The sequence below is a fragment of the Phocoena sinus genome, chromosome 9 (assembly GCF_008692025.1).
Source record: "Phocoena sinus isolate mPhoSin1 chromosome 9, mPhoSin1.pri, whole genome shotgun sequence".
Classification (NCBI taxonomy): domain Eukaryota; kingdom Metazoa; phylum Chordata; class Mammalia; order Artiodactyla; family Phocoenidae; genus Phocoena; species Phocoena sinus.
The window spans coordinates 71,066,093-71,080,937 of NC_045771.1; the positions used below are offsets into that span (position 1 = coordinate 71,066,093).

General features: G+C 35.0%; 1 protein-coding gene across 5 annotated transcripts in view; it reads right to left on the reverse strand.

Moving 5' to 3' along the window:
• The window catches only part of SNX13 (sorting nexin 13), a 141,842-nt gene that overhangs the window by 23,983 nt on the left and 103,014 nt on the right, over positions 1–14,845 (reverse strand). For all 5 annotated transcript variants that reach the window (XM_032642868.1, XM_032642866.1, XM_032642865.1 and 2 more), the window contains 2 exons: positions 9,129–9,236; positions 7,084–7,194 (listed from right to left, as the gene is read on the reverse strand). In XM_032642868.1, coding sequence (XP_032498759.1) covers positions 7,084–7,194; positions 9,129–9,236 — 219 coding nt within the window. The remainder of the gene's footprint in view (positions 1–7,083; positions 7,195–9,128; positions 9,237–14,845) is intronic.

Genomic DNA, 14,845 nt, shown 5'->3' on the forward strand with positions numbered 1-14,845 from the left:
GCTTTCGAGAAAATTCAACACCCATTTATGATAAAAACCCTGCAGAAAGTAGGCATAGAGGGAATTTTTCTCAACATAATAAAGGCTATATATGACAAACGCACAGCCAACACCATCCTCAATCGTGAAAAACTGAAACCATTTCCACTAAGATCAGGAAAAATACAAGGTTGCCCACTCTCACCACTATTATTCAACATAGTTTTGGAAGTTTTAGCCACAGCAATCAGAGAAGAAAAAGAAATAAAAGGAATCCAAATCAGAAAAGAAGTAAAGCTGTCACTGTTTGCAGATGACATGATACCACACATAGAGAATCCTGAAGATGCTAACAGAAAACTACTAGAGCTAATCAATGAATCTGGTGAAGTAGCAGGATACAAAACTAATGCACAGATATCTCTTGTATTCCTATACACTAATGATGAAAAATCTGAAAGTGAAATTAAGAAAACACTCCCATTTACCATTGCCACAAACAGAATAAAATACCTAGAGGTAAACTACCTAAGGAGAAAAAAGACTTGTATGCACAAAATTATACGACACTGATGAAAGTAATTAAAGATGATAGAAATAGATGGAGAGATACACCATGTTCTTGGATTACAAGAATCAACACTGTGAATATGACTCTACTGCCCAAAGCAATCTACAGATTCAACACAATCCCTATCAAACTACCATTGGCATTTTCCTCAGAACTAGAACAAAAAATTTCACAATTTGTATGGAAACACAAAAGACTCCGAATAGCCAAAGCAATCTTGAGAACAAAAAATGGAGCTGGAGGAATCAGGCTCCTGGACTTCAGACTATACTACAAAGCTACAGTAATCAAGACAGTATGGTACTGGCACAAAAAAACCAGAAATATAGATCAATGGAATAGGATAGAAAGCCCAGAGATAAACCCACACACATATGGTCACCTTATCTTTGATAAAGTAGGCAAGAATATACAGTGGAGAAAACACAGCCTCTTCAGTAAGTGGTGCTGGGAAAACTGAACAGGTACATGTAAAAGTATGAAATTAGAACACTCCCTAACACCATACACAAAAATAAGCTCAAAATGGATTAAAGACCTAAATGTAAGGCCAGAAACCATCAAACTCTTAGAGGAAAACATAGGCAGAACACTCTATGACATAAATCACAGCAAGATCCTTTTTGACCCACCTCTTAGAGAAATGGAAATAAAAACAAAAATAAACAAATGGGACCTCATGAAATTTAAAAGCTTTTGCACAGCAAAGGAAACCATAAAGACGAAAAGACAACCCTCAGAATGGGAGAAAATATTTGCAAATGAAGCAACTGACAAAGGATTAATCTCCAAAATTTACAAGCAGCTCATGCAGCTCAATATCAAAAAAACAAATAACCCAATCCAAAACTGGGCAGAGGACCTAAACAGACATTTCCCCAAAGAAGATATACAGATTGCCAACAAACACATGAGAGAATGCTCAACATCATTAATGATTAGAGAAATGCAAATCAAAACTACAATGAGATATCAACTCACACTGGCCAGAATGGCCATCATCAAAAATTCTACAAAAAATAAATGCTGGAGAGGGTGTGGAGAAAAGGGAACCCTCTTGCACTACTGGTGGGAATGTAAATTGATACAGCCACTATGGAGAGCATTATGGAGGTTCCTTAAAAGACTAACAACAGAACTACCGTACAACCCAGCAATCCCACTACTGGGCATATACCCTGAGAAAACCATAATTCAAAAAGAGTCATGTACCAAAATTTTCACTGCAGCTCTATTTACAAAAGCCAGGACATGGAAGCAACCTAAGTGTCCATCAACAGATGAATGGATAAAGAACATGTAGCACATATACAGAATGGAATATTACTCAGCCATAAAAAGAAATGAAATTGAGTTATTTGTAGTGAGGAGGATAAACCTAGAGTCTGTCATACAGAGTGAAGTAAGTCAGAAAGAGAAAAACAAATACCGTATGCTAACACATATATATAGAATCTAAGAAAGAAAGAAAAAAATAGGTCATGAAGAACCTAGGGCAAGACAGGAATAAAGACACAGACCTACTAGAGAATGGACTTGAGGATACGGGGAGGGGGAAGGGTAAGCTGCGACAAAGTGAGATCATGGCATGGACATATATACACTACCAAACGTAAAATAGATAGTTAGTGGGAAGCAGCCGCATAGCACAGGGAGATCAGCTTGGTGCTTTGTGACCACCTAGAGGGGTGGGATAGGGAGGGTGGGATGGAGGGAGACGCAAGAGGGAAGAGATATGGGAAAATATGTATATGTATAGCTGATTCACTTTGTTATAAAGCAGAAACTAACACACCATTGTAAAGCAGGTATACTCCAATAAAGATGCTAAAAAATAAATAAAATAAAATTGACCTTCTGACTATACAAGTGTCAGATAATTTCAATTAAGAGAGCCATCTAAAGAAACCAAAGTAGATGCATATGGATCTCTCTGAGATTTTTAACAGACTAAAACAAACAAAACAAATGAAAGAAAGAGAGAAAAAGGAAGGGAGGGAGGGAGGGGGGAAAAGAAAAAGGGGACACAATAACCAAAGTCAAACAAAACTGTAAGACTATTTTCCAGAAAGTACTGAATCTCATAAAAACTACCACAGAAATGAGTTATGTTGTATGCAAAAAGAAAAAAAAATAAAAGCATTAAGAGCAAAAAAATGGAACCCCACTGCTTAAGGAACACAATGTTAACAGATGATATCAAGAAGATAAAATTCTTTAATATGCTTTCATGGTTTCCAACAAGAAAAATTAGAAAAGGTGAAATAGGTACTGTAATAAACAATAACAACAAAGAGTTTACTTCAAGATAACTGTAAAAGTTTTATTAATTCCTTGGGTTAAGCAGAGCCAACAGTCTTATAGATATGCTTGCTGGAATATACAACCTTTAGGAGGGACACTATCACAGTACAACAAATTTAAAGAAGAACCAAAGGACAGAAAGGAAGAAGAAGGGCTTGAAAACCACTACCACTGGTGAAGAGAGATACAGAGATTACAAAGGGTAAAAAAGATGAAGTTAACTCTCTTGTGTGTGCACACACTTATGTGCACAATTATATATATATATTTGGGTGTAAAATTATATATATGTGTGTGTGTAATTCTAATTCTATATACAGTAGTTCTGAGTTAACCAGAACAGTGTGTTCAAATCAATCAGGACATTATTTCCAACACTGACATTACTGCCAAGTGTTTTTTTTAACTGTAATAACTCTAAGTCATAAGAACACAAGTAGAATTTTTAAGAGAGGTAAACATGAGAATACCACACTTAAAATATACATTTTGTATGACGTAGAATTTCAGAAGCATAAATGGCAAGAATTTCACTTTAATCTTAACCTACATTAAAAACTGAACACCGTCAAAAATATTTTAGAATTTTATGTATCTTACACTTCGCAGTAGAAACATGGGTTCAACTAACATAACCTTAAATTGGTTAAATGAATACAACCTCAAATCCTATCTAGGCACAGGGCTAACTACCACTGACACTCTTTCAAAATAAGAGAACTTAAATCTATATCATGAATTAGATAACTGAAAAGAGTTGCCTGTGCACCAGTCCCAGACCTACAGAATCCATTTTTTTCTTTCCTTTTCTTTCTTCCATGTTTTTTCCCTCCAATTCCTGAGGACAAAGCTTAATCATCTGTGTTGGGGGTGGGGAGTGGGGGAACCAAGGGGCGTGGAAAACCCTCCATACGTGATTATGACGCTCAACCCTGAAAGCAGCAGAATTTAGAAGCATAAAAGCAGCCCATCACAATATGATGTTTCCAGAATCAGGATTTGTCTTAGATGTTTAAAGCAAAAAAAAAAGAAAGAAAATTGCAAAATTACCAAGCAGGTGTAAATTATGGATTGCCAGCAAAAGTGTACACTTAGCCTGACATACATAGATGTTGTCTATTCATTCAATTATCACCTCAGTTGAGTTATCTGTATTGGTAAAAACACGAACAAAGGAATTTTAACTTAAATTTAGGTCCCTATCTATAGCTTAAAACTGCCATCACACCATGATACAAAACTGGATAGAAAGATACTGTGTACATGGAGGAAGACTGCTTGTCAATTACTTCTTCTAGGAATTGGCCCATAAATTTTGCAAAGCTAGACAAATTGTGTGGCCAAGTTAATGTGTTATAAAGTATTATTTCTCAACCTGAGTAGCTACTAATAAAATGTTTACAGGTGATTTTCTCTAACAGCTATTTCATTTCCAATGAAATATAATTAAGGAAAATATTAAACTACAATTTAGCCAAAAAGGAAATGTAGCTGAAAACTCCTAATTCTTGATATGCATGAAAATTATTCTGACAATCTAAAAGAGGTCAAGGTGAACTTGGTAATTACCAATATGATTTATGAAAAATGTATGTTACTGTGGATTTCCAGAAATGATTGAGAAGGATTTTTAGACTCAATTTTTAGACTCTAATGTGTATATGTGTGTGTGTGTATATATATATATATATATTGGGTTGGCCAAAAAGTTCCTTCAGTTTCTAAGTAAAAATAAAAGCCGTATTTTTCATTTTCACCAAGAACTTTATTGAACAACGTACTTATTATCCTTTTGTTCCACTACCTTTTGCCATTTTTCAGGCAACTTCATAATTCCATCCTCCCAAAACTTTTTATCTTTTTGAGCAAAGAACTGTTCCAGGTGACTTTTACAGTCTTCCAGGGAATTGAAATTTTTTCCATTAAGAGAATTTTGTAATGATCTAAATAAATGGAAAGCTGAAGGGGCAGATGAATCAGAATTTCCCAGCCAAGCCGTAACAGTTTTTGCCTGGTCATCAAAGAAACATGCGGTCTTGCATTATCCTCATGGAAGATTATGCATTTCCTGTTGACTAATTCTGGATGCTTTTTGCCAAATGTTGCTTTCAGGTGGTCTAACTGGGAGCAGTACTTGTTGGAATTAATCGTTTGGTTTTCTGGAAGGAGGTCCTAATAGAGGACTCCCTTCCAATCCCTCCATATACACAACTTCACCTTCTTTGGATGAAAACCGGCCTTTAGTTGATTGGTGGTGGTTCATTTCGCTTGCCCCACGATCTGTTCTGTTCCACATTATTGTACAGTATCCACTTTTCATTGCCCATCACAATTTGTTTTAAAACCGGAACATTTTCGTTGTGTTCAAGTAGAGAATCACACATGGAAATATGGTCAAGAGGGTTTCTTTCTCTCAACTTATGTGGAACCCAAACATCAAAGCAGTTAACATAACCAAGCTGGTGCAAATGATTTTCAGTGCTTGATTTAGATACTCTGAGTGTGTCAGCTATCTCCCACATGGTACAACGTCGACTGCTCTCAATTAATGTCTCAATTTGATAGCTATCAACTTCAATTGCTCTAACAGACCCGACTGTGGAGCATCGTCCAGCGACAAATCTCCAGAACAAAACTTCGCAAACCACTTTTGACCCATTTAGGCACAGCACTTTCTCCATACACTGCACAAATCTTTATTTGCGTTTCAGTTGTGTTTTTACCTTTCTTGAAATAATAAAGCATAATATGCAAAAAGTGCTGCTATTTTTCTTCCATCTTTAGTATTAAAATGGCTACACAAAAATTTACCAATTTTGATGTTTTTTTTTTAATGCACGCTGATATGACAGTTGTCACAATACAATCTAACAAAGTTGTTTTGAATGAAGTTAAAGACAACTAAGCACTACTAGAGCCATCTTACGGAAAAAACAAATGAACTTTTTGGCCTACCCATTACATATACACATGCACAACTGCTGGATGGTAAAAAAGACATTGTCTACATTTAATATAATGCTTCTTTTATCTCAAAAAGCTCTTATCAATTTATTAGTTTATCTTAAAATTGATACAACCTTGAGAGAAGATAAGGTAAACATAAAAAAGATGGAATACTGAAATGCATCTCTATTGACAATAAAGCCATTTAGAGCTGGAATTTAAACTCAATCACTTCAATCACGAAATACAAAGATAATGCCACCATATTTTTTTCCTACCATTATAAGGTACATAACCTGGAATTTCTTATTAAAATAAAACATTCCACTTAGAAATGTTAACATTCACTTGGATGTTAAACCGTAGTATCCTTGAGAAATCACATGAAGTTCTTATGCTTACAGTTGTTAATCTTATTTTGTACCAATTCCTTAATCTTTTTTAAGCAAGTTAGCCTTTTCAGAAGAACGAGTGGTGGGGAAGTCTTTTACTTTTAATTTTCATTTTGAAATAATTTCAGACTTTTAAGAAGTTGCAAAAATAATCCACAGAATTCCCACTTCCAGCTTTCCCAACTGCTGCTACAGCTCCTGCTACTACTGTTACTACTTCTAAGAGCCAACATTTATTCAGACAGGCACTGTAATACATAGATTATCTCATTTGATCCATACATGCTCTACACTGAGGATTAACACCTTCAATCTTTAGAAAATTAAAAGCCCAGAAGGTTAAGTAACATTTTGCAGGACACAGCTAATAAGTGGCAGAACAGAAATTGGGCTATCTTGCCCAATTTGAGCAGTAAATCATTTATTGCCTCAAGCTAGCATCTTAATAGGTCTTGTGTCCGCAGAATTTTAAACAATACATATTTCACTCAAAAGGCACAAATACTTTCAGGAACATATCCTATTTAACATTTTTCTTATCCTTACTCCAAATAAAAGACATTTCCTCCCAATAAGAAGTAGCTCCTACTCAAGCTAACGAAAGCTTGTGACCTGTCTTAGGCCAACTCTCCTTACTGTATCATTTCAAAAGCTTTTTTTTCTTGCAAGCTTTTGCTACTTTTTAATCAATATGTAAAGACAGGAGTTTATATTTATTAGATATACTTCTATAGTAGGCTTAATAAAGCATAGAAGATAAACATGCCAAGCTGCATTTAATAAAGTTTTCTAGTTTTAAAACATACACACAAATACAAATTTATCTTCTTTTATTAAAAACAAAGTATGAAAACAGACCTATAAAGAAAACCAATGCAATGGTCTGCTTACCTTACGAGCAAAATCCCCTTTCCCTTTACTGTAGGCTTTGTTCTCAAGGAAATCATACACATAGTGAGCCAAAGCCGGGGATGCTTTCATCATTTCAGGAGTTAACAGTAACTAACAGGAAAAGAAAAGAGGTATCTTATATTGATAGGGTACTGAAAATTAACTATTATTTATAATTTCATCTGCTAGAAAGTTAAGAATGTATAGTAAAAATGTTATTTTTTTTAAAAAGTTTTAACACATTTTTCTATCTACCTGCCTATCTATCTATTGATTTTGGCTGTGCCACGCGGCATGTGGGATCTTAGTTCCCTAACTAGGAATCGAACCCACACCCCCTGCAGTGGAATCACGGAGTCGTAACCACTAGATGGCCAGGGAATTCCCCCAAATGTTATTTACTATTCCATTTTCAGGTTTTATAGCTTATACTAAGAAGACCCACATCAGTAAACTGTTATGTTTTTCACATTCTAATTTTAAAGTTAACATTAATAGAAAGTACATAAAATAACTCAAACAAATTTTTTTAAGTATTAGAAGGCCTAAAACAAAGTATTGCTTTTACACTGTTAATGATACAGTCTAACATTCTACCTTAATCTCTTCAATTAAAGATGTTTTGACATATTGAGATCATTACCTAAGAAGTAGACAGTATAGCCACAATTAAAATACACATTTATGGCCCCAGATTTGGAAGAAACGTGCTTATGTTCTAAATTTTATAAATAACTGATATAGATTTTAATGCAACTCAAGTTAATACATTTTAAAAAATCAAAATGTTTGACAAGAGTCATATAAATGATTTCAGATATTTAGCCTTAAGCCAGAAGACAAAGGTGGATAATAGCAGATGTATACGTTTTTCCTACCCTTTCAGTAAATTATAATGCCATGGAATTACAATTACGGTTATAAACAAACCCAATTAAACCTATAAATGTTTAAGAGAGAGAAACCTTCCAAACAAAATATCAAGTACAGTACTAGCTAAGTTTCACTAAATATAATACTAAGACATGGTCGGCAAATTTTTCCTGTAAAGGTTCATATAATAATTATTTTAGGTTTTGTGATGCATGGAGTCTGTTGCAACTACTCAACTCTGCTGTAGTAGTGTAAAAGCAGTCATAGACAGCAGTAAACTAAATGGGTGGCTGTGTTCTAATAATAAAATAAACTCTTAATAAAACAGGTGGCAGGCTGGATATGGTCTGCTGGCTGGAATTTGCTGACCCCTGTTCTAAAGAGAGAAGTGGGGAGCTAATAGATGAAAAAAGTTTATAAATCATTCATTACTATAAAAAACCATAAAGTGATACTATTAAAATCTGGCATTTGGGTACCCAGGTCTAAAACAAAGTTATTTCTGATAGTCCCAATGGCTTATGCAGTACATAACCTATGAGACACGTTTTATTATCCCATTATTCCAGAAGAGAAATCTACATGCTTAGCATGCTACACTTCTGAAAAGTCCCTTGGACCTATTCCTCTCTTGAATTACCCTGTAATTTTAGAAGCTTTAGAATCATTCTGGACCATGGCAGGCAGCTATTCACTTTATCTGAGAATAAAAATCTATACAAGGGACTATATTTAATACCATGTAATAAGCCATATGGAAAAGAAAAAATATCTACTAGCTTTGGATACATCATGAAGAGCAACTATTTACTGAACTGGGAACATTTAACTGTCTGCTGTAAAATACCTAGACTTCCTAGACTTTACAGTAGTGTAGAATGGATGTGTGCCTGCCGGTGTGTGTGTATATTCATCCAAACCTGAAGAAGCAAAATTCCTAGCACTGAGTGTCCAGAAAACTTCTAAGTTAATAAACAGAGAAATAATATTTATAAATTACTGAGCAGATTGCATGTCACATCTCAGCACCTCAAAAGTGGCTGCTTAAAAAAAAAAAAAAAAAAGTGGCTGCTATCCCACTATTATAGTACAAACATTCTCTAATAAAGAAATCAGCTATATTTCTATGCTACAATGAAATGAAAATCTATGGGTAATAATAATGAACTTACCTGCAAATATGCATTTAGATCCTTTTTTCTCTTTTCTAAAAAATCTCTATCCATATTATTAAAAGTCTTTTTACCGGGAAGCTTTAATATGCTTGACAGATTTTCAAACTAGAAAACAAAATACATTCAGTAATCTTAATTTTTTTTTCAAAAACAGAAAAGTATTTTCCAACTGACAATTTCTCTACATATCAAAAGCATCTAGAACAGATTCTGCAATATATTAAGCCAAAACCAGAAAATATAAAATACTGTCCAAATATGTCCAAACCACAGTTCGAATGTTATTTATTATAAAGAAGTTATTTTCTAAGAATGACAAACATGGATTGCTGATGAAGATGGGTGATATCCACATGGAGTTTCATTTTATACTCTCTCTGATTTTAAGATTGTTCAAAATTTTCATAACAAAAGGTTTTTAAAAATATTTTGCTATTCAATTGGCTAAAAAGAACTTATGATACAGTACTGAATACTCTATTATTATTTGTAAATTATGTGTCTTTAATATTATTAAAATTAATAATAAACATAAAAAAATATCTTGTTTAACAACGCTTTAACTTGTGAATAAAGTATTAGCCAGTAAATTTTTAATAATCAAAGTTATGAGTTCCTGGTTTGGTAAAAAAAACTCAAAGAAATATTTTATATAGATGACTTCAAATCAGTTAATCACTGTAATAGCTAATTATTAAAGGAAGAAAAAGCATATTTCAAAATATAGATTACAGCTATATCATAACTCTCTATATACAAACAGTATAACACATATTCTCCTACATGAAACTGCATGAAAAATAAACTCATAGATAACTAAGAAAAAAAAAAATTAAAAGCTATCAAGTATGGATCTTATCTTTGTAAAGCCACAAACAAAAAAAACTAAGTGTACATACTTGAAATCTAGCATTTACAGACTCCACCTTCAAAAGTCCAGATATGTACGAATCTACTGTGCCTTGACGAAGCACAGATTTTAACCATACTAGCTGCTAACAAAGTGGAAGAGCAAAGTCACTGAGCGAAGACTTGTGCTTGGCCAGCAATACCTAGTATCTAAAACTTGAATGAGCAGCCTCATTGCTTTTCCTTTGTGATACACATTCAGAAGTGCAACAAACTTTCTAAAACCATTCTTTGTTTAAAAACAACAACAATGCTTCTGTAAAGAAAACTCATTCCTGGTGCAGAGATTGAAGAAAAGAGGAAATGAAAAGGTATAGGATAATTTTCATCCCTAAACTGGAAGATTCTGATAAATTATTAAATGGAATGGCAAATCAGATGGTCGCTTGGAGCTATAATGAGAACAAGTTCATTACATGTTAATGCATGAAACTTAAAAGCAGTTCTTTCGTCCTAGCCAAGGCAAAAAAAAAAAGGGGGGGGCGAGTAGGAGGTCATTTACAGCAGCGGTCCCCAACCTTTTTGGCAGCAGGGACCAGTTTCACAGAAGACAATTTTTCCACAGACCAGGGCGGGGTGGATGGGGGTATAGTTCAGGCGGTAATGCAAGCGATGGGGAGTGGCAGATGAAACTTCACTCCCTTGCCCTCTGCTCACCTCCTGCTGTGCGGCCCGGTGGCAGACCAATAGTGATCTGCGGCCTGGGGGATGGGGACACCTGATTTATAGGGCAAATGTTATGCTGTAGTAATAGTCACAAGTTTGGTGGTTCACAAAATATTACAATGGGTCAACAATGAATGAATGTACAATATAGAGTACCTGGTTTTATGAATTAATTTTTTTAAAAATGACACCTTATAGAAGTACATTTACAGTTTTCAAGGTGTCCTAAAAGATATTTAGTTTCCTAGAATAGGACTTATCCATGGTATCTTAAACTACTGACTCAATGTTATAGAATGCATAGTTTATTCAGGCATTACCAGTATGTTTTATTCCCTCAAAAATCGTATGTTGAAACCTTAACCCCCAATACTCCAGAATGCGGCTGTATTTGGAGACAGGGCCTTTAGAGAGGTAGTTAAATCAAATCAAAGCCCTTATAAGAGGGAATTTGGACATACAAAGAGACACAAAGGATGCGAGCACACAAAGAAAAAGTCATGTGAGGCCACATCAAGAAGGGGGCCATCTGAAAGACAAGGAGACATGCCTCAAGAGAAACCAAACTTGCCAACACCTTGATCTTGGGCTTCTAGCTCCCAGAACTACGGAAAAATAAATTTCTGCTGTTTAAGCTACTCAGTCTATGTTATTTTGTTATGGCAGCTCTAGCAAACTAATACACCAAAGCAATATAACAGTACTCAGCAAAACAACAATTTATTTCCAAAACTTTAAAACATTAAAACTTATTAATAAAAAATTAAATGTAACAGTTATTTTGTTAGAGTCTAAATTAACCAAACTCCTCTTAAAATTCTCTGTCTGGAACAGAAAAAAATTACAAGTATTCACAGAAAGAAAATTTCATATTATACCAAATTCCCATAAATTTGCAAGTAAATAAAAAAAGAGATATATGAGCTATGTGATGTTTTTTACACTGTATATCTTAATTTTACTTTTTTAACATCTTTATTGGACTATAATTGCTTTACAATGGTGTATTAGTTTCTGCTTTATAATAAAGTGAATCAGCTATACATATACATATATCCCCATATCTCTTCCCTTTTGCATCTCCCTCCCATCCTCCCTATCCCACCCCTCTAGATGGTCCAAAGCACCAAGCTGACCTCCTTGTGCTATGCGGCTTCTGCCCACTAGCTATCAGTTTTACATTTGGTAGTGTATATATGTATATGCCACTCTCTCATTTTGTCCCAGCTTTCCCTTCCCCCTCCCTGTGTCCTTAAGTCCATTCTCTAGTAGGTCTGTGTCTTTATTCCCGTCCGGCCCCTAGGTTCTTCATGACCAATTTTTTTTTTTTCTTTTTAGATTCCATATATATGTGTATGCATATGGTATTTGCTTTTCTCTTTCTGACTTACTTGACTCTGTATGACAGACTCTAGGTCTATCCACCTCACTACAAATAACTCAATTTCATTTATTTTTATGGCTGAGTAATATTCCATTGTATATATGTGTCACATCTTCTTTATCCATTCATCTGTTGATGGACACTGAGGTTGCTTCCATGTCCTGGCTATTGTAAATAATGCTGCAATGAACATGGTGGTACATGACTATTTTTGAATTACGGTTTTCTCAGGGGATATGCCCAGTAGTGGGATTGCTGGGTCTATGGTAGTTCTATTTGTAGTTTTTAAAGGGACCGCCATACTGTTCTCGATAGTGGCTGTACCAATTCACATTCCCACCAGCAGTGCAAGAGTGCTCCCTTTTCTCCACACCCTCTCCAGCATTTATTGTTTCTAGATTTTTTGATGATGGCCATTCTGACTGGTGTGAGATGATATCTCATTGTAGCTTTGATTTGCATTTCTCTAATCATTAATGATGTTGAGCATTCTTTCATGTGTTTGCTGGCAGTCTGTATATCTTCTTTGGAGAAATGTCTGTTTAGGTCTTCTCCCCATTTTTGGATTGGGTTATTTGTTTTCTTGATATTGAGCTGCATGAGCTGGTTGTAAATTTTGGAGATTAATCCTTTGTCAGTTGCTTCATTTGCAAATATTTTCTCCCATTCTGAGGGTTGTCTGTTGGTCTTGTTTATGGTTTCCTTTGCTGTGCAAAAGCTTTGAAGTTTCATTAGGTCCCACTTTTTTACTTTTGTTTTTATTTCCATTTCTCTAAGAGGTGGGTCAAAAAGGATCTTGCTGTTATTTATGTCATAGAGTGTTCAGCCTATGTTTTCCTCTAAGTGTTTGATGGTTTCTGGCCTTACATTTAGGTCTTTAATCCATTTTGAGCTTATTTTTGTGTATGGTGTTAGGGAGTGTTCTAATCTCATACTTTTACATGTACCTGTTCAGTTTTCCCAGCACCACTTATTGAAGAGGCTGTCCTTTCTCCACTGTACATTCCTGCTCCTTTATCAAAGATAAGGTGACCATATGTGTGTGGGTTTATCTCTGGGCTTTCTAACCTGTTCCATTGATCTATCTTTCTGTTTATGTGCCAGTACCATACTGTCTTGATTACTGTAGCTTTGTAGTATAGTCTGAAGTCAGGGAGCCTGACTCCTCCAGCTCCGTTTTTCGTTCTCAAGATTGTTTTGGCTATTCGGGGTCTTTTGTGTTTCCATACAAATTGTGAAAGTTTTCGTTCTAGTTCTGTAAAAAAATGCCAGTGGTAGTTTGATAGGGATTGCATTGAATTTGTAGATTGCTTTGGGTAGTAGAGTCATTTTCACAATGCTGATTCTTCCAATCCAAGAACATGGTATATCTCTCCATCTATTTGTATCATCTTTAATTTCTTTCATCAGTGTCTTATAATTTTCTGCATACAGGTCTTCTGTCTCCTTAGGTAGGTTGATTCCTATGTATTTTATTCTTTTTGTTGCAATGGTAAACGGGAGTGTTTTCTTGACTTTACTTTCAGATTTTTCATCATTAGTGTATAGGAATGTCAGAGATTCCTGTGCATTAGTTTTGTATCCTGCAACTTTACAAAATTCATTGATTAGCTCTAGTAGTTTTCTGCTAGCATCTTTAGCATTCTCTATGTACAATATCATGTCATCTGCAAACAGTGACAGCTTTACTTCTTCTTTTCCGATTTGGATTCCTTTTATTTCCTTTTCTTCTCTGATTGCTGTGGCTAAAACTTCCAAAACTATGGTGAATTAAGAGTGGTGAGAGTGGCCAACCTTGCCTTCTTCCTGATCTTAGTGTAAATGCTTTCAGTTTTTCACCACTGAGGATGATGAGGGCTATGGGTTTGTCATATATGGCCTTTATTATGTTGAGGAAAGTTCCCTCTATGCCTACTTTCTGCAGGGTTTTTATCATAAATGGGTGTTGAATTTTGTCAAAAGCTTTCTCTGCATCTATTGAGATGACCATATGGTTTTTCTCCTTCAATTTGTTAATATGGTTTATCACATTAATTGATTTGCATATATTGAAGAATCCTTGCATTCCTGGAATAAACCCCACTTGGTCATGGTGTATGGTCCTTTTAATGTGCTGTTGGATTCTGTTTGCTAGTATTTTGTGGAGGACTTTTGCATCTATGTTCCCCAGTGATATTGGCCTGTAGTTTTCTTTCTTTGTGACATCCTTGTCTGGTTTTGGTATCAAGGTGATGGTGGCCTCGTAGAAGGAATTTGGGAGTGTTCATCCCTCTGCTATATTTTGGAAGAGTTTGAGAAGGATAGGTGTTAGCTCATCTCTAAATGTTTGATGGAATTCGCCTGTGAAGCCATCTGGTCCTGGGCTTTTGTTTGTGGGAAGATTTTTAATCACAGTTTCAATTTCAGTGCTTGTGATTGGTCTGTTCATGTTTTCTATTTCTTTCTGATTCAGTCTTGGCAGGTTGTGCATTTCTAAGAATTTGTCCATTTCTTCCAGGTTGTCCATTTTATTGGCATAGAGTTGCTTGTAGTAATCTCTCATGATCTTTTGTATTTCTGCAGTGTCAGTTGTTACTTCTCCTTTTTCATTTCTAATTCTACTGATTTGAGTCTTCCCGCTTTTTTCTTGATGACTCTCGCTAACGGTTTATCAATTTTGTTTCTCTTCTCAAAGAACCAGCTTTTAGTTTTATTGATCTTTCCTACTGTTTCATTTCTTTCTCATTTATTTCTGATCTGAAATTTATGATTTCTT